The following is a 19,689-nucleotide window of genomic DNA, read 5'->3' as shown; positions in this document are numbered from 1 at the left end:
CCCTGTCTTTACCCAACACAGAGGGACAGGGAACCTTAATTAAATAGCCCTGTCTTTACCCAACACAGAGGGGCCAGGGAAAATAGCCCTTAATTAAGAGGGGACAGGGAACCTTAGCCCAACACAGAGGGGCCAGGGAACCTTAATTAAATAGCCCTGTCTTTACCCAACAGGGGGGACAGGGAACCTTAAATAGCCCTGTCTTTACCCAACACAGAGGGGACAGGGAACCTTAAATAGCCCTGTCTTTACCCAACACAGAGGGGCCAGGGAACCTTAATTAAATAGCCCTGTCTTTACCCAACACAGAGGGGCCAGGGAACCTTAATTAAATAGCCCTGTCTTTACCCAACACAGAGGGTCCAGGGAACCTTAATTAAATAGCCCTGTCTTTACCCAACAGGGGGGACAGGGAACCTTAAATAGCCCTGTCTTTACCCAACACAGAGGGGACAGGGAACCTTAAATAGCCCTGTCTTTACCCAACACAGAGGGCCAGGGAACCTTAATTAAATAGCCCTGTCTTTACCCAACAGGGGGGACAGGGAACCTTAAATAGCCCTGTCTTTACCCAACACAGAGGGGACAGGGAACCTTAATTAAATAGCCCTGTCTTTACCCAACACAGAGGGGACAGGGAACCTTAATTAAATAGCCCTGTCTTTACCCAACACAGAGGGGACAGGGAACCTTAAATAGCCCTGTCTTTACCCAACACAGAGGGGCCAGGGAACCTTAATTAAATAGCCCTGTCTTTACCCAACACAGAGGGGACAGGGAACCTTAATTAAATAGCCCTGTCTTTACCCAACACAGAGGGGACAGGGAACCTTAATTAAATAGCCCTATCTTTCTGTTTTGTATGGCTGGTGATGAGGTGTTTTGTATGGCTGGTGATGAGGTGTTTTTGGCTGGCTGTTTTGTGATGAAATGTTTTGTATGGCTGGTGAAGAGGTGTTTTGTATGGCTGGTGATGAGTGTTTTGTATGAAGGTGTTTTGTATGGCTGGTGATGAGGTGTTTTGTATGGCTGGTGATGAGGTGTTTTGTATGGCTGGTGATGAGGTGTTTTGTATGGCTGGTGAAGAGGTGTTTTGTATGGCTGGTGATGAGGTGTTTTGTATGGCTGGTGAAGAGGTGTTTTGTATGGCTGGTGAAGAGGTGTTTTGTATGGCTGGTGAAGAGGTGTTTTGTATGGCTGGTGATGAGGTGTTTGTATGGCTGGTGAAGAGGTGTTTTCTATGGCTGGTGAAGAGGTGTTTTGTATGGCTGGTGATGAGGTGTTTTGTATGGCTGGTGATGAGGTGTTTTGTATGGCTGGTGATGAGGTGTTTTGTATGGCTGGTGAAGAGGTGTTTTGTATGGCTGGTGAAGAGGTGTTTTGTATGGCTGGTGAAGAGGTGTTTTGTATGGCTGGTGAAGAGGTGTTTTGTATGGCTGGTGATGAGGTGTTTTGTATGGCTGGTGATGAGGTGTTTTGTATGGCTGGTGAAGAGGTGTTTTGTATGGCTGGTGATGAGGTGTTTTGTATGGCTGGTGATGAGGTGTTTTGCTCAGAAAAGCAACAAGGAAAGGAAACAGGACATCAGCTCCACAACAGGATGTTTGGCCCGTATGGCAACATTTATTAAAGAGTAAAAATGGTTGACAACACATGACCATGTTTTAGATTTGTATAAACTTTATTGAAAATGTACTTGAACAGAGAGAAAACATCCTCAGATGAGTTGTCAGTCCTAGAAGACAGTGTCCCTTGGTGCTGGGTGAGTATGTATGCTGACAGTTGGAGCCATGGATGTGGAGGGGGTCAGCGGTTCTGTCCTTCGTGTGTTTGTGTGTCTCAGGCCCTGCTGACGTTGCTCATCTCAGGAACAGGGCTGGCTACTGCACCCTCACACACCAGGGAGTCAGCCTCAGCAGGGGAAGCAGTGTTTAGAGCTCTGTCCCTGGAGTGGTCTGGCCTGCTCTGGCCCTTGTCCTCTGGGTCTCCCTGGTCCGGGTCTTCATCCTCCTGCTGCTGGCTGGGGAAGGGGTGTGAGGAGGACCTGGTGGAGGGTCTGCTGACCCATCTCCTGGGACTGGGTGGGTCCGTCTGCTGACTGGGTGGCCATCTCCTGGGACTGAGGTAGATGGTCCCTGCTGAGTGGTCTGGCCATCTCTGGCCCTGGGAGGGTGTCTGCTGACTGGGTGGCCATCTCCTGGGACTGGGAGGGTCCGTCTGCTGACTCCTCTCCTGGGACTGGGAAGGGGTGTCTGCTGACTGGGTGGCCATCTCCTGGGACCTGGGAGGAGGGTCCGTCTGCTGACTGGGTGGCCATCTCCTGGGACTGGGAGGGTCCGTCTGCTGACTGGGTGGCCATCTCCTGGGACTGGGAGGTAGATCTCCTGGGACTGGGAGGGTCCGTCTGCTGATTGGGTGGCGATCTCCTGGGACTGGGAGGGTCCGTCTGCTGACTGGGTGGCCATCTCCTGGGACTGGGAGGTAGATGGTCCGTCTGCTGACTGGCTGGAGGCCATCTCCTGGGACTGGGAGGTAGATGGTCCGTCTGCTGACTGGGTGGCCATCTCCTGGGACTGGGAGGTAGAGGTCCGTCTGCTGACTGGGTGGCCATCTCCTGGGACTGGGAGGTAGAGGGTCCGTCTGCTGACTGGGTGGCCATCTCCTGGGACTGGGAGGTAGATGGTCTGTCTGCTGACTGGCTGGAGGCCATCTCCTGGGACTGGGAGGTAGATGGTCTGTCTGCTGACTGACTGGAGGCCATCTCCTGGGACTGGGAGGTAGATGGTCTGTCTGCTGACTGACTGGAGGCCATCTCCTGGGACTGGGAGGTAGATGGTCTGTCTGCTGACTGACTGGAGGCCATCTCCTGGGACTGGGAGGTAGATGGTCCGTCTGCTGATTGGGTGGCGATCTCCTGGGACTGGGAGGCCATCTCCTGACTGGATCTCCTGGGACTGGGAGGTAGATGGTCTGTCTGCTGACTGGCTGGAGGCCATCTCCTGGGACTGGGAGGTAGATGGTCTGTCTGCTGACTGGCTGGAGGCCATCTCCTGGGACTGGGAGGTAGATGGTCTGTCTGCTGACTGGCTGGAGGCCATCTCCTGGGAGCCATCTGAGAGGGAGGGAGACACTTTATTGTCCTCCATCAAGGGTAAAATGGAAATGTATGGATTGGATTGTCAACAATGCAGCACATGAAGTTAGTCAGTGTGATTGACAGGGTCAGCGCCTCACTGATCTACAAATCATCTCGCATCCCAAATAGATTGGTGATTGTGCCTTGATCAGGCCGATCCTCACCAACAAGCTCAATGTCAGGTAGTTTAGATGTTTTGGACTGTACAAAATGTCTGCCTGAGTGTGATGTAGTGTCTGACCTGTGTGTTGCTGCATGTCTCCTCTCTGAGTGTGATGTAGTGTCTGACCTGTGTTTGCATGCGGACCAGTCTCCTCTCTAAGTGTGATGTAGTGTCTGACCTGTGTGTTGCTGCATGCGGGCCAGTCTCCTCTCTGAGTGTGATGTAGTGTCTGACCTGTGTGTTGCTGCATGCGGGCCAGTCTCCTCTCTAAGTGTGATGTAGTGTCTGACCTGTGTGTTGCTGCATGCGGGCCAGTCTCCTCTCTGAGTGTGATGTAGTGTCTGACCTGTGTGTTGCTGCATGCGGGCCAGTCTCCTCTCTGAGTGTGATGTAGTGTCTGACCTGTGTGTTGCTGCATGCGGGCCAGTCTCCTCTCTGAGTGTGATGTAGTGTCTGACCTGTGTGTTAGCTGCCTGTGTGTTGCTGCATGCGGGCCAGTCTCCTCTCTAAGTGTGATGTAGTGTCTGACCTGTGTGTTGCTGCATGCGGACCAGTCTCCTCTCTAAGTGTGATGTAGTGTCCCTGTGTGTTGCTGCATGCGGGCCAGTCTCCTCTCTGAGTGTGATGTAGTGTCTGACCTGTGTGTTGCTGCATGCGGGCCAGTCTCCTCTCTGAGTGTGATGTAGTGTCTGACCTGTGTGTTGCTGCATGCGGACCAGTCTCCTCTCTGAGTGTGATGTAGTGTCTGAGTGTCTGTGTGTTGCTGCATGCGGGCCAGTCTCCTCTCTGAGTGTGATGTAGTGTCTGACCTGTGTGTTGCTGCATGCGGGCCAGTCTCCTCTCTAAGTGTGATGTAGTGTCTGACCTGTGTGTTGCTGCATGCGGGCCAGTCTCCTCTCTAAGTGTGATGTAGTGTCTGACCTGTGTGTTGCTGCATGCGGGCCAGTCTCCTCTCTGAGTGTGATGTAGTGTCTGACCTGTGTGTTGCTGCATGCGGTCTCCTCTCTAAGTGTGATGTAGTGTCTGACCTGTGTGTTGCTGCATGCGGAGTCTCCTCTCTAAGTGATGTAGTGTCTGACCTGTGTGTTGCTGCATGCGGGCCAGTCTCCTCTCTGAGTGTGATGTAGTGTCTGACCTGTGTGTTGCTGCATGCGGGCCAGTCTCCTCTCTAAGTGTGATGTAGTGTCTGACCTGTGTGTTGCTGCATGCGGGCCAGTCTCCTCTCTGAGTGTGATGTAGTGTCTGACCTGTGTGTTGCTGCATGCGGGCCAGTCTCTCTCTGAGTGTGATGTGTGTCTGACCTGTGTGTTGCTGCATGCGGACCAGTCTCCTCTCTGAGTGTGATGTAGTGTCTGACCTGTGTGTTGCTGCATGCGGACCAGTCTCCTCTCTAAGTGTGATGTAGTGTCTGACCTGTGTGTTGCTGCATGCGGGCCAGTCTCCTCTCTAAGTGTGATGTAGTGTCTGACCTGTGTGTTGCTGCATGCGGGCCAGTCTCCTCTCTAAGGTGATGCTGACCTGTGTGTTGCTGCATGCGGGCCAGTCTCCTCTCTAAGTGTGATGTAGTGTCTGACCTGTGTGTTGCTGCATGCGGGCCAGTCTCCTCTCTAAGTGTGATGGGTGTCTGACCTGTGTGTTGCTGCATGCGGGCCAGCTCTCTCTAGTGATGTAGTGTCTGACCTGTGGTTGCTGGGGTCTCCTCTCTGAGTGTGATGTAGTGTCTGACCTGTGTGTTGCTGCATGCGGACCAGTCTCCTCTCTAAGTGTGATGTAGTGTCTGACCTGTGTGTTGCTGCATGCGGGCCAGTCTCCTCTCTGAGTGGATGTAGTGTCTGACCTGTGTGTTGCTGCATGCGGGCCAGTCTCCTCTCTAAGTGTGATGTAGTGTCTGACCTGTGTGTTGCTGCATGCGGACCAGTCTCAGTGTGATGTAGTGTCTGACCTGTGTGTTTGCTGCATGCGGACCTGTGTGTTGCTGCATGCGGGCCAGTCTCCTCTCGAGTGTGATGTAGTGTCTGACCTGTGTGTTGCTGCATGCGGGCCAGTCTCCTCTCTGAGTGTGATGTAGTGGACCTGTGTGTTGCTGCATGCGGACCAGTCTCCTCTCTGAGTGTGATGGGTCTGACCTGTGTGTTGCTGCATGCGGGCCAGTCTCCTCTCTAAGGCAAGCCGTTTGTTGAAACTCCGCTGTTCCTCTGTCAGGGAGGGGCTGGGGTGGAGTGGACCAGCCTGGGAGGAAGGGAACAGGGTGGGGGCTGGGGTGGAGTGGCCCGGGCCAGCCTGGGAGGAAGGGAACAGGGTGGGGGCTGGGGTGGAGTGGACCGGGCCAGCCTGGGAGGAAGGGAACAGGGAGGGGCTGGGACTGTGACCCGTCCTGGGGGGTCTTCAGCGAAACCTCCGTCTCCAAGCGGGTCTGGGTCGTCATGGTTGGGACACGGCCGTCTCTCGACGTCGTGGTGTCGTCCTCACCTGGATCAATGGATAAAATACTGAATGCTCAATCTCATTTTGTAAAATCAGTTCATGACTTCTATAAACAAATACAAATCTACTACATCTACCTCTAGACACTACTATTGATCTGGGACTGTGTCATATCTACCTCTAGACACTACTATTGACCTGGGACTGTGTCATATCTACCTCTAGACACTACTATTGATCTGGGACTGTGTCATATCTACCTCTAGACACTACTATTGATCTGGGAGACACTCTACTACTATTGATCTGGGACTGTGTCATATCTACCTCTAGACACTACTACTATTGATCTGGGACTGTGTCATATCTACCTCTAGACACTACTACTACTATTGATCTGGGACTGTGTCATATCTACCTCTAGACACTACTATTGATCTGGGACTGTGTCATATCTACCTCTAGACACTACTATTGATCTGGGACTGTGTCATATCTACCTCTAGACACTACTATTGATCTGGGACTGTGTCATATCTACCTCTAGACACTACTATTGATCTGGGACTGTGTCATATCTACCTCTAGACACTACTACTACTATTGATCTGGGACTGTGTCATATCTACCTCTAGACACTACTACTATTGATCTGGGACTGTGTCATATCTACCTCTAGACACTACTATTGATCTGGGACTGTGTCATATCTACCTCTAGACACTACTATTGATCTGGGACTGTGTCATATCTACCTCTAGACACTACTATTGATCTGGGACTGTGTCATATCTACCTCTAGACACTACTATTGATCTGGGACTGTGTCATATCTACCTCTAGACACTACTATTGATTTGGGACTGTGTCATATCTACCTCTAGACACTACTACTACTATTGATCTGGGACTGTGTTATATCTACCTCTAGACACTACTATTGATCTGGGACTGTATGTGTTAAGCGTCTCAGAGTAGGAGTTCTGATCTCAGATCAGGTCCTCCCTGTACGTATAATCTTATGCACTGTTGTGTACAAGGCAAAACTGATCCTAAAATAAGCACTCCCACTCTGAGTCACTTGACACGTAGTGAATCCTTTCTAACACTAAATGTAGTTGGTGACGTTGTCCTCTCACCGTCGTCTCCTATGAAGTCTTCATGTATTAGCGGCATGTCCAACCGTATTCTCTTGAGACACGTCTGAGAAAACAAAACATTCAGACCTTATGACTTCCACTGACACCACCACACCTCCAGATGTTGGTTAGAACAACAACATTCAGACCTTACGACTTCCACTGACACCACCACACCTCGAGATGTTGGTTAGAACAACAAGGGCCTGTCAGTCTGACCTGGGTGTTGATTAGAACAACAAGGGCCCGTCAGTCTGACCTGGGTGTTGATTAGAACAACAAGGGCCCGTCAGTCTGACCTGGGTGTTGATTAGAACAACAAGGGCCCGTCAGTCTGACCTGGGTGTTGATTAGAACAACAAGGGCCCGTCAGTCTGACCTGGGTGTTGATTAGAACAACAAGGGCCCGTCAGTCTGACCTGGATGTTGATTATAACAACAAGGGCCCGTCAGTCTGACCTGGGTGTTGATTAGAACAACAAGGGCCCGTCAGTCTGACCTGGGTGTTGATTAGAACAACAAGGGCCTGTCAGTCTGACCTGGATGTTGGTTATGACAACAAGGGCCTGTCAGTCTGACCTGGATGTTGGTTATAACAACAAGGGCCTGGTTATAATAACAAGGGCCTGGGCCTGACCTGGGTGTTGATTAGAACAACAAGGGCCTGTCAGTCTGACCTGGATGTTGATTATGAACAACAAGGGCCTCAGTCTACCTGGGTGTTGATTAGAACAACAAGGGCCTGTCAGTCTGACCTGGATGTTGATTATAACAAGGGCCCGTCAGTCTGACCTGGTGTTGATTAACAACAAGGGCCTGTCAGTCTGACCTGGATGTTGGTTATAACAACAAGGGCCTGTCAGTCTGACCTGGGTGTTGGTTATAACAACAAGGGCCTGTCAGTCTGACCTGGATGTTGGTTATGACAACAAGGGCCTGGTTATAACAACAAGGGCCTGTCAGTCTGACCTGGATGTTGGTTATAACAACAAGGGCCTGGTTATAACAACAAGGGCCTGTCAGTCTGACCTGGATGTTGGTTATAACAACAAGGGCCTGTCAGTGACCTGGGTGTTGATTAGAACAAGGGCCTGGTCTGACCTGGATGTTGGTTATAACAACAAGGGCCTGTCAGTCTGACCTGGATGTTGGTTATGACAACAAGGGCCTGGTTATAACAACAAGGGCCTGTCAGTCTGACCTGGATGTTGGTTATAACAACAAGGGCCTGGTTACCTGGGTGTTGGTTAAACAACAAGGGCCTGTCAGTCTGACCTGGATGTTGGTTATAACAACAAGGGCCTGTCAGTCTGACCTGGATGTTGTTATGACAACAAGGGCCTTTATAACAACAAGGGCCTGTCAGTCTGACCTGGATGTTGGTTATAACAACAAGGGCCTGGTTATAACAACAAGGGCCTGTCAGTCTGACCTGGATGTTGGTTATAACAACATAACAACAGGGCCTGTCAGTCTGACCTGGATGTTGGTTATAACAACAAGGGCCTGGTTCTAACAACAAGGGCCTGGTTATAACAACAAGGGCGTGTCAGTCTGACCTGGGTGTTGGTTATAACAACAAGGGCGTGTCAGTCTGACCTGGGTGTTGGTTATAACAACAAGGGCCTGGTTATAACAACAAGGGCCTGTCAGTCTGACCTGGACTTCTTTCTTGCTGCCCAGCGTCTCCAGTTTGTCTATGAAGTCTTCGAACTGTAGTTTGGGGTACAGCCTGTGAGCCCAGTTCTCCATCCTCTGCATCAGCACCCGCAGGTCCTCAGCCTGGTGGAAAACACACATACATCACACCCTTTGGCTGCTGTGGGAGTCAACTCGATAACCTTTCGGCAATCATCTTTCACTTTGAGTTTACAAAAACAGACAAAACAGACCCATCTGCCCAACAAGAGACACAATACTTGAATCTGCTGTTAGCCTTTAACCTCGTGTCCTTTGCCTTTGAAATGAACGTTGTCAAACAGGTTGCGAAGAGCCGGAAGTCCTCTTTCTGATGTCAGCCTGGAGAAAAACATGTGAACAAAAACACCGGCTATTGAACTTCCACACAGCAAACAGCTCTGCAATGTTGCTGCAAAGACAAAGAGAATCAACAATGACTTGATCATCAAACCCTTTGTGGGTTGGTTTTTAAAGTTATCAAAACCAGACATCGATTTTCATGGTCGGGCATAAATGAGCGTTTGGATTAGGAAAGTTCTCTCTCTCTCTCTCATGACCTGTACAAGCTATAATGTTGAATAAAAAATTATATTTGAACTTACTTTACCGGTTGTCTGTGTGGTTGGTCCTTTTGCAGGTAGGAACGTGAGACAATGACTATGTTTACATCGTTTTGTAAATATTTGATATTATTTATTGATATTAAACTGATTGTGTCAGAAGGTCGAGTACAGCATTAGTCATGTAAACACCTTACTCCGCTTATCTTAAATCGGCGTGAGGTCATAATCGAAGTAAACATACGCCAATTAAAACACCTGCTTTTCTGAGCAGTCTTTCAAATGATTAGGACGTGTAAACACCTTAAACCGGCGTCCCAGTGGTGTGTTTGATCTGCACCTGTGCTGACACCAGCCGAGAGCCTCCCTTTTGTTCCAGTGGTGTATTTGATCTGTTGCAGTGGTGTATTTGATCTGTTGCCTGTGCTGGCACCAGCCGAGAGCCTCCCTTTTGTTCCAGTGGTGTGTTTGATCTGCACCTGTGCTGGCACCAGCCGAGAGCCTCCCTTTTGTTCCAGTGGTGTGTTTGATCTGCACCTGTGCTGGCACCAGCCGAGAGCCTCCCTTTTGTTCCAGTGGTGTGTTTGATCTGCACCTGTGCTGACACCAGCCGAGAGCCTCCCTCTTTAGTGAAGTGGTGTGTTTGATCTGCACCTGTGCTGGCACCAGCCGAGAGCCTCCCTCTTGTCCCAGTGGTGTGTTTGTTCTGTGCCTGTGCTGACGTCATTTCCGGTCACAACTTGCAGGCTTGTTTTCGAGTTGCTGTGCGTTTTGTTGCCAACCTATTTTGCTACCTGACAACTTTACGGTTTTCACTTTTTAATTACCGTTCATATATTTATTTATTTTTTCCTCAACTTTTTCACTCCGGACGCTTTATCTGGACACGATTCGTCAGGACCTCCAACAGCCGAAGCTAAGTAGTAACATTAACATGATGCCTTCTAATTGCAGCCGCTGTGCTCGCCTTACGGCGAGGATAGCTGTACTGCAAGCCCAGCTTCAGACGCAATCGTTAGGCAAGGGTAATTTTAGTGTAGGAAAGGATGAAACAGCGTCTGTGCCACCAGTAAGTACAGATAGTAGTATAAATCCCCTGGCACAGTCCCCGCAGCCGGACAATTTTCTCACGGTTTCTGGAAGGAAATGCTGTAGGAACGCTCAACCGGTGTCGCTCATTCAGCCGACAGAAACTTTCAACCGGTTTTCCCCATTAAGCAGCGGGTCGGTGTCAGAGGCCGAGTCTTCTCTGGTCTCTACTCCTCCCGTTACGGGGTCTGAGACGCCGAAGCTTCCCACCATTAGCTCTGACAAATTGAAAACTCTAGTCATTGGCGACTCCATTACCCGCAGTATTAGACTTAAAGCGAATCATCCAGCGATCATACACTGTTTACCCGGGGCAGGGCTACCGACGTTAAGGCTAATCTGAAGATGGTGCTGGCTAAAGCTAAAACTGGCGAGTGTAGAGAGTATAGAGATATTGTTATCCACGTCGGCACCAACGATGTTAGGATGAAACAGTCAGAGATCACCAAGCGCAACATAGCTTCTGCGTGCATATCAGCTAGAAAGATGTGTCGGCATCGAGTAATTGTCTCTGGCCCCCTCCCAGTTAGGGGAGTGATGAGCTCTACAGCAGAGTCTCACAACTCAATCGCTGGTTGAAAACTGTTTTCTGCCCCTCCCAAAAGATAGAATTTGTAGATAATTGGCCCTCTTTCTGGGACTCACCCACAAACAGGACCAAGCCTGACCTGCTGAGGAGTGACGGACTCCATCCTAGCTGGAGGGGTGCTCTCATCTTATCTACCAACATAGACAGGGCTCTAACTCCTCTAGCTCCACAATGAAATAGGGTGCAGGCCAGGCAGCAGGCTATTAGCCAGCCTGCCAGCATAGTGGAGTCTGCCACTAGCATAGTCAGTGTAGTCAGCTCAGCTATCACCATTGAGACCGTGTCTGTGCCTCGACCTAGGTTGGGCAAAACTAAACATGGCGGTGTTCGCCTTAGCAATCTCACTAGGATAAAGACCACCTCCATTCCTGTCATTACTGAAAGAGATCATGATACCTCACTTCTCAAAATAGGGCTACTTAATGTTAGATCCCTTACTTCAAAGGCAATTATAGTCAATGAACTAATCACTGATCATAATCTTGATGTGATTGGCCTGACTGAAACATGGCTTAAGCCTGATGAATTTACTGTGTTAAATGAGGCCTCACCTCCTGGCTACACTAGTGAGCATATCCCCGTGCATCCCGCAAAGGCGGAGGTGTTGCTAACATTTACGATAGCAAATTTCAATTTACAAAAAAAAAAGACGTTTTCGTCTTTTGAGCTTCTAGTCATGAAATCTATGCAGCCTACTCAATCACTTTTTTTATAGCTACTGTTTACAGGCCTCCTGGGCCATATACAGCGTTTCTCACTGAGTTCCCTGAATTCCTATCGGACCTTGTAGTCATTGCAGATAATATTCTAATCTTTGGTGACTTTAATATTCACATGGAAAAGTCCACAGACCCACTCCAAAAGGCTTTCGGAGCCATCATCGACTCAGTGGGTTTTGTCCAACATGTCTCTGGACCCACTCACTGTCACAGTCATACGCTGGACCTAGTTTTGTCCCATGGAATAAATGTTGTGGATCTTAATGTTTTTCCTCATAATCCTGGACTATCGGACCACCATTTTATTACGTTTGCAATTGCAACAAATAATCTGCTCAGACCCCAACCAAGGAACATCAAAAGTCGTGCTATAAATTCACAGACAACACAAAGATTCCTTGATGCCCTTCCAGACTCCCTCTGCCTACCCAAGGACGCCAGAGGACAAAAATCCGTTAACCACCTAACTGAGTATCTCAATTTAACCTTGCGCAATACCCTAGATGCAGTTGCACCCCTAAAAACTAAAAAAATGTCTCATAAGAAACTAGCTCCCTGGTACACAGAAAATACCCGAGCTCTGAAGCAAGCTTCAGAAAATTGGAACGGAAATGGCGCCACACCAAACTGGAAGTCTTCCGACTAGCTTGGAAGGACGGTACCGTGCAGTACCGAAGAGCCCTTACTGCTGCTCGATCATCCTATTTTTCTAACTTAATTGAGGAAAATAAGAACAATCCGAAATTCCTTTTTGATACTGTCGCAAAGCTAACTAAAAGCAGCATTCCCCAAGAGAGGATGACTTTCACTTTAGCAGTGATAAATTCATGAACTTCTTTGAGAAAAGATTATGATTATTAGAAAGCAAATTACGGACTCCTCTTTAAACCTGCGTATTCCTCCAAACCTCAGTTGTCCTGAGTCTGCACAACTCTGCCAGGACCTAGGATCAAGAGAGACGCTCAAGTCTTTTAGTACTATATCTCTTGACACAATGATGAAAATAATCATGGCCTCTAAACCTTCAAGCTGCATACTGGACCCTATTCCAACTAAACTACTGAAAGAGCTGCTTCCTGTGCTTGGCCCTCCTATGTTGAACATAATAAACGGCTCTCTATCCACTGGATGTGTACCAAACTCACTAAAAGTGGCAGTAATAAAGCCTCTCTTGAAAAAGCCAAACCTTGACCCAGAAAATATAAAAAACTATCGGCCTATATCGAATCTTCCATTCCTCTCAAAAATTTTAGAAAGGCTGTTGCGCAGCAACTCACTGCCTTCCTGAAGACAAACAATGTATACGAAATGCTTCAGTCTGGTTTTAGACCCCATCATAGCACTGAGACGGCACTTGTGAAGGTGGTAAATGACATTTTAATGGCAACGGACCGAGGCTCTGCATCTGTCCTCGTGCTCCTAGACCTTAGTGCTGCTTTTGATACCATCGATCACCACATTCTTTTGGAGAGATTGGAAACCCAAATTGGTCTACACGGACATGTTCTGGCCTGGTTTAGATCTTATCTGTCGGAAAGATATCAGTTTGTCTCTGTGAATGGTTTGTCCTCTGACAAATCAACTGTAAATTTCAGGTGTTCCTCAAGGTTCTGTTTTAGGACCACTATTGTTTTCACTATATATTTTACCTCTTGGGGATGTTATTCGAAAACATAATGTAAACTTTCACTGCTATGCGGATGACACACAGCTGTACATTTCAATGAAACATGGTGAAGCCCCAAAATTGCCCTCGCTAGAAGCATGTGTTTCAGACATAAGGAAGTGGATGGCTGCAAACTTTCTACTATTAAACTCGGACAAAACAGAGATGCTTGTTCTAGGTCCCAAGAAACAAAGAGATCTTCTGTTGAATCTGACAATTAATCTTAATGGTTGTACAGTCGTCTCAAATAAAACTGTGAAGGACCTCGGCGTTACTCTGGACCCTGATCTCTCTTTTGAAGAACATATCAAGACCATTTCGAGGACAGCTTTTTCCATCTACGTAACATTGCAAAAATCAGAAACTTTCTGTCCAAAAATGATGCAGAAAAATTAATCCATGCTTTTGTCACTTCTAGGTTAGACTACTGCAATGCTCTATTTTCCGGCTACCCGGATAAAGCACTAAATAAACTTCAGTTAGTGCTGAATACGGCTGCTAGAATCCTGACTAGAACCAAAAAATTTGATCATATTACTCCAGTGCTAGCCTCTCTACACTGGCTTCCTGTCAAAGCAAGGGCTGATTTCAAGGTTTTACTGCTAACCTACAAAGCATTACATGGGCTTGCTCCTACCTATCTCTCTGATTTGGTCCTGCCGTACATACCTACACGTACGCTACGGTCACAAGACGCAGGCCTCCTAATTGTCCCTAGAATTTCTAAGCAAACAGCTGGAGGCAGGGCTTTCTCCTATAGAGCTCCATTTTTATGGAACGGTCTGCCTACCCATGTCAGAGACGCAAACTCGGTCTCAACCTTTAAGTCTTTACTGAAGACTCATCTCTTCAGTGGGTCATATGATTGAGTGTAGTCTGGCCCAGGAGTGGGAAGGTGAACGGAAAGGCTCTGGAGCAACGAACCACCCTTGCTGTCTCTGCCTGGCCGATTCCCCTCTTTCCACTGGGATTCTCTGCCTCTACCCTGTTACGGGGGCTGAGTCACTGGCTTACTGGGGCTCTCTCATGCCGTCCCTGGGGGTGCGTCACCTGGGTGGGTTGATTCACTGTTGTGGTCGGCCTGTCTGGGTTGGCGCCCCCCCCTTGGGTTGAGCTGTGGCGGAGATCTTTGTGGGCTATACTCGGCCTTGTCTCAGGATGGTAAGTTGGTGGTTGAAGATATCCCTCTAGTGGTGTGGGGCTGTGCTTTGGCAAAGTGGGTGGGGTTATATCCTTCCTGTTTGGCCCTGTCCGGGGTGTCCTCGGATGGGGCCACAGTGTCTCCTGACCCCTCCTGTCTCAGCCTCCAGTATTTATGCTGCATTAGTTTATGTGTCGGGGGGCTAGGGTCAGTTTGTTATATCTGGAGTACTTCTCCTGTCCTATTCGGTGTCCTGTGTGAATCTAAGTGTGCGTTCTCTAATTCTCTCCTTCTCTCTTTCTTTCTCTCTCTCGGAGGACCTGAGCCCTAGGACCATGCCCCAGGACTACCTGACATGATGACTCCTTGCTGTCCCCAGTCCACCTGGCCATGCTGCTGCTCCAGTTTCAACTGGCCTGGGCCCCTAGGACCATGTCCCAGGACTACCTGACATGACTGCTGTCCCCAGTCCACCTGGCCATGCTGCTGCTCCAGTTTCAACTGGCCTGGGCCCAGGACCATGTCCCAGCTACCTGACATGATGACTCCTTGCTGTCCCCAGTCCACCTGTTTGCTCCAGTTTCAACTGTTCTGCCTTACTATTATTCAACCATGCTGGTCATTTATGAACATTTGAACATCTTGGCCACGTTCTGTTATAATCTCCACCCGGCACAGCCAGAAGAGGACTGGCCACCCCACATATGCTCTCTCTAATTCTCTCTTTCTTTCTCTCTCTCGGAGGACCTGAGCCCTAGGACCGTGCCCCAGGACTACCTGACATGATGACTCCTTGCTGTCCCCAGTCCACCTGACTGTGCTGCTGCTCCAGTTTCAACTGTTCTGCCTTATTATTATTCGACCATGCTGGTCATTTATGAACATTTGAACATCTTGGTCATGTTCTGTTATAATCTCTACCCGGTACAGCCAGAAGAGGACTGGCCACCCCACATAGCCTGGTTCCTCTCTAGGTTTCTTCCTAGGTTTTGGCCTTTCTAGGGAGTTTTTCCTAGCCACCGTGCTTTTACACCTGCATTGTTTGCTGTTTGGGGTTTTAGGCTGGGTTTCTGTACAGCACTTTGAGATATCAGCTGATGTACGAAGGGCTATATAAATCAATTTGATTTGATTTGATTTGACACCAGCCGAGAGCCTCCCTCTTTAGTGAAGTGAGTTAGGAACAACTGAATATACAGGTTTTTAAAAGTAGTTCTCATGTACAAACTTTACAAGGTCCCAACTCAAAAAAAGAACATGTTCGCTGTGGTAGAATGTTAATTTAGACGGGTGATGTTCTGCATTTATCAGAGAGGCGTCAGGGAGCCTTTTTCAGACGTCTCCGTGGAAACAGGGTCATTAGGGGGAATCCTCCTTCTTACAAAGCATGTAAACATTTTTAAATTGAACCATTATAATTTGACTATCCATAATAAATCGCATTATCGTGTGCATGTAACCGTACTCAGTATATCCACAGGAAAGTAGAATTACACAACTGTTCAAATCGCTGGTTGTGCCGTTCATATTTCACCTGATGCATGCAGGAGACACATGCACACTGGCCCAGCCTGTTGACATGGTTCTGCTACATGCACACTGGCCCAGCCTGTTGACATGGCTCTGCTACATGCACACTGGCCCAGCCTGTTGACATGGTTCTGCTACATGCACACTGGCCCAGCCTGTTGACATGGTTCTGCTACATGCACACTGGCCCAGCCTGTTGACATGGTTCTGCTACATGCACACTGGCCCAGCCTGTTGACATGGTTCTGATACATGCACACTGGCCCAGCCTGTTGACATGGTTCTGCGACATGCACACTGGCCCAGCCTGTTGACATGGTTCTGCTACATGCACACTGGCCCAGCCTGTTGACATGGTTCTGCTACATGAACACTGGCCCAGCCTGTTGACATGGTTCTGCTACATGCACACTGGCCCAGCCTGTTGACATGGTTCTGCTACATGCACACTGGCCCAGCCTGTTGACATGGTTCTGCTACATGCACACTGGCCCAGCCTGTTGACATGGTTCTGATACATGCACACTGGCCCAGCCTGTTGACATGGTTCTGCGACATGCACACTGGCCCAGCCTGTTGACATGGTTCTGATACATGCACACTGGCCCAGCCTATTGACATGGTTCTTCTACATGCACACTGGCCCAGCCTGTTGACATGGTTCTGCTACATGCACACTGGCCCAGCCTGTTGACATGGTTCTGCTACATGCACACTAGCCCAGCCTGTTGACATGGTTCTGCTACATGCACACTGGCCCAGCCTGTTGACATGGTTCTGCTACATGCACACTGGCCCAGCCTGTTGACATGGCTCTGCTACATGCACACTAGCCCAGCCTGTTGACATGGCTCTGCTACATGCACACTGGCCCAGCCTGTTGACATGGCTCTGCTACATGCACACTGGCCCAGCCTGTTGACATGGCTCTGCTACATGCACACTGGCCCAGCCTGTTCACATGGTTCTGCTACATGCACACTGGCCCAGCCTGTTCACATGGTTCTGCTACATGCACACTAGCCCAGCCTGTTCACATGGTTCTGCTACATGCACACTACCCCAGCCTGTTGACATGGTTCTGCTACATGCACACTAGCCCAGCCTGTTGACATGGTTCTGCTACATGCACACTGGCCCAGCCTGTTGACATGGTTCTGCTACATGCACACTAGCCCAGCCTGTTGACATGGTTCTGCTACATGCACACTAGCCCAGCCTGTTGACATGGCTCTGCTACATGCACACTGGCCCAGCCTGTTGACATGGCTCTGCTACATGCACACTGGCCCAGCCTGTTCACATGGTTCTGCTACATGCACACTGGCCCAGCCTGTTCACATGGTTCTGCTACATGCACACTAGCCCAGCCTGTTCACATGGTTCTGCTACATGCACACTAGCCCAGCCTGTTGACATGGTTCTGCTACATGCACACTGGCCCAGCCTGTTGACATGGTTCTGCTACATGCACACTGGCCCAGCCTGTTGACATGGTTCTGCTACATGAACACTGGCCCAGCCTGTTGACATGGTTCTGCTACATGCACACTGGCCCAGCCTGTTGACATGGTTCTGCTACATGAACACTGGCCCAGCCTGTTGACATGGTTCTGCTACATGCACACTGGCCCAGCCTGTTGACATGGTTCTGCTACATGAACACTGGCCCAGCCTGTTGACATGGTTCTGCTACATGCACACTGGCCCAGCCTGTTGACATGTTCTGCTACATGGTTCTGCTGCTACATGCACACTGGCCCAGCCTGTTGACATGGTTCTGCTACATGCACACTGGCCCAGCCTGTTGACATGGTTCTGCTACATGCACACTGGCCCAGCCTGTTGACATGGTTCTCACATTTCTACCATCAAATCGACCAGCCACACAGACAACCGGTAAAGTACGTGACAATATCATTGTATTCAACATTCTGGCCTGTAGAGGTTCCTGATCCAAACGCTCATTTATGCCCGTCTCCAGGCTAATACACACGTACCTCTGAGAGTCCAGTTTGGGCTGTGGTCTCTTGACGCCTCTCCTCTTGGCAACAGGGACTTCGGCCAGCTTGGAGATCTCTCCCCCCTCCTCCCCTGAACAACATCAACAGCCATCAATGGAAAGTATATCTATCCATTATATTGTCTGTGATGTCAGTAAGCAGGAAGTCTCCCAGCTGTGTATATAATAACAATAATAATAATAATGATGATGTCATATCTATATCTACCCATTATATTGTCTGTGATGTCAGTAAGCAGGAAGTCTCCCAGCTGTGTATATAATAATAATAATGATGATGTCATATCAGTCTACCTGTAGACACACAGGTTTGTGTTGGGTATTGTGTGTCTAGTCTGGTCCCAGATCATCATAAGCACGACAGCAACCATGGCAGTCGGCAAAATAACACAACCAGATCTGGAAGCAGGCTAGGTACTGGTGAGCTAGAGTTGTCATCGTCCTCACCTGTAAAAGGATCTCCTCCCTCTCCTGGTGAGAAGGGAGGGGGGAGAGGAGGAAAGGTCTCGTCATCTGTGTTGTCATAGTCAGGAATGTCAAACAAGCCATTCTCCATCGGATCAACCATGGTTCCTTTATCACTGGGCTCCTGCAAGGAAGAAGAGGGGGATTACATTTGACGTTTTATTGTCGTGTTCACGAGTACAGTGACATGCCTTTCTTGACAACTCTTTTCCCAACAATGCAGTAATAAATATATAGCACTATAAAATATATAAAAACACAAGCAATAAGACGGGAAAGAAGATACGCTATATATACAGCTACCATAACTTCACCTAGCTCTCCCCTCTACAGTCGTCAGCTCTCTACCATAACTTCACCTAGCCTCCCCTCTACAGTCGTCAGCTCTCTACCATAACTTCACCTAGCCTCCCCTCTACAGTCGTCAGCTCTCTACCATAACTTCACCTAGCCTCCCCTCTACAGTCGTCAGCTCTCTACCATAACTTCACCCCTAGCCTCCCTCTACAGTCGTCAGCTCTCTACCATAACTTCACCTAGCCTCCCTCTGCAGTCGTCTGCTCTCTGCCCCCTCTCCCTCTAACTCAGCTCTCTACAGCTCTCCCCTCAGCTCTCTACCATAACTTCACCTAGCCTCCCCTCTACAGTCGTCAGCTCTCTACCATAACTTCACCTAGCTCTCCCTCTACAGTGAGTCAGCTCTACCATAACTTCACCTAGCCTCCCTCTACAGTCGTCAGCTCTCTACCATAACTTCACCTAGCTCTCCCCTCTACAGTCGTCAGCTCTCTACCATAACTTCACCTAGCCTCCCCTCTACAGTCGTCAGCTCTCTACCATAACTTCACCTAGCCTCCCCTCTACAGTCGTCAGCTCTCTACCATAACTTCACCTAGCTCTCCCCTCTACAGTCGTCAGCTCTCTACCATAACTTCACCTAGCCTCCCTCTACAGTCGTCAGCTCTCTACCATAACTTCACCTAGCCTCCCTCTACAGTCGTCAGCTCTCTACATAACACCCTAGCCCTCCCTCTACAGTCGTCAGCTCTCTACCATAACTTCACCTAGCCTCCCTCTACAGTCGTCAGCTCTCTACCATAGCTTCACCTAGCCTCCCCTCTACAGTCGTCAGCTCTCTACCATAACTTCACTAGCCTCCCTCTACAGTCGTCAGCTCTCTACCATAACTTCACTAGCCTCCCCTCTACAGTCGTCAGCTCTCTACCATAACTTCACCTAGCTCTCCCTCTACAGTCGTCAGCTCTCTACCATAACCACCTAGCCTCCCCTCTACAGTCGTCAGCTCTCCCTTCACCTCCTCTACAGTCGTCAGCTCTCTACCATAACCCTAGCCTCCCTCTGCAG

General features: G+C 49.1%; 1 protein-coding gene across 1 annotated transcript; it reads right to left on the bottom strand.

Annotated features, from left to right (window-relative positions):
- Window positions 1-1,589: 1,589 nt before the first annotated feature.
- Window positions 1,590-18,468, bottom strand: LOC135565140 (TIMELESS-interacting protein-like). Its single transcript, XM_065011199.1, has 10 exons — window positions 18,307-18,468; window positions 17,837-17,930; window positions 8,806-8,881; window positions 8,522-8,644; window positions 6,863-6,926; window positions 5,647-5,768; window positions 5,426-5,579; window positions 2,962-3,112; window positions 2,587-2,879; window positions 1,590-2,054 (listed from the first exon to the last, which is right to left on the bottom strand). The coding sequence occupies exons 1-10, from the start codon at window positions 18,425-18,427 to the stop codon at window positions 1,840-1,842; spliced, it is 1,413 nt and encodes a 470-aa protein (XP_064867271.1). The 5' UTR covers window positions 18,428-18,468; the 3' UTR covers window positions 1,590-1,839.
- Between the last annotated feature and the right edge of the window lie 1,221 nt (window positions 18,469-19,689).

The sequence above is a fragment of the Oncorhynchus nerka genome, linkage group LG27, assembly GCF_034236695.1.
Source record: "Oncorhynchus nerka isolate Pitt River linkage group LG27, Oner_Uvic_2.0, whole genome shotgun sequence".
Taxonomy (NCBI): domain Eukaryota; kingdom Metazoa; phylum Chordata; class Actinopteri; order Salmoniformes; family Salmonidae; genus Oncorhynchus; species Oncorhynchus nerka.
The sequence above is the reverse complement of the archived record's forward strand: the minus strand, read 5'-3'. Positions and strand labels throughout refer to the sequence as shown.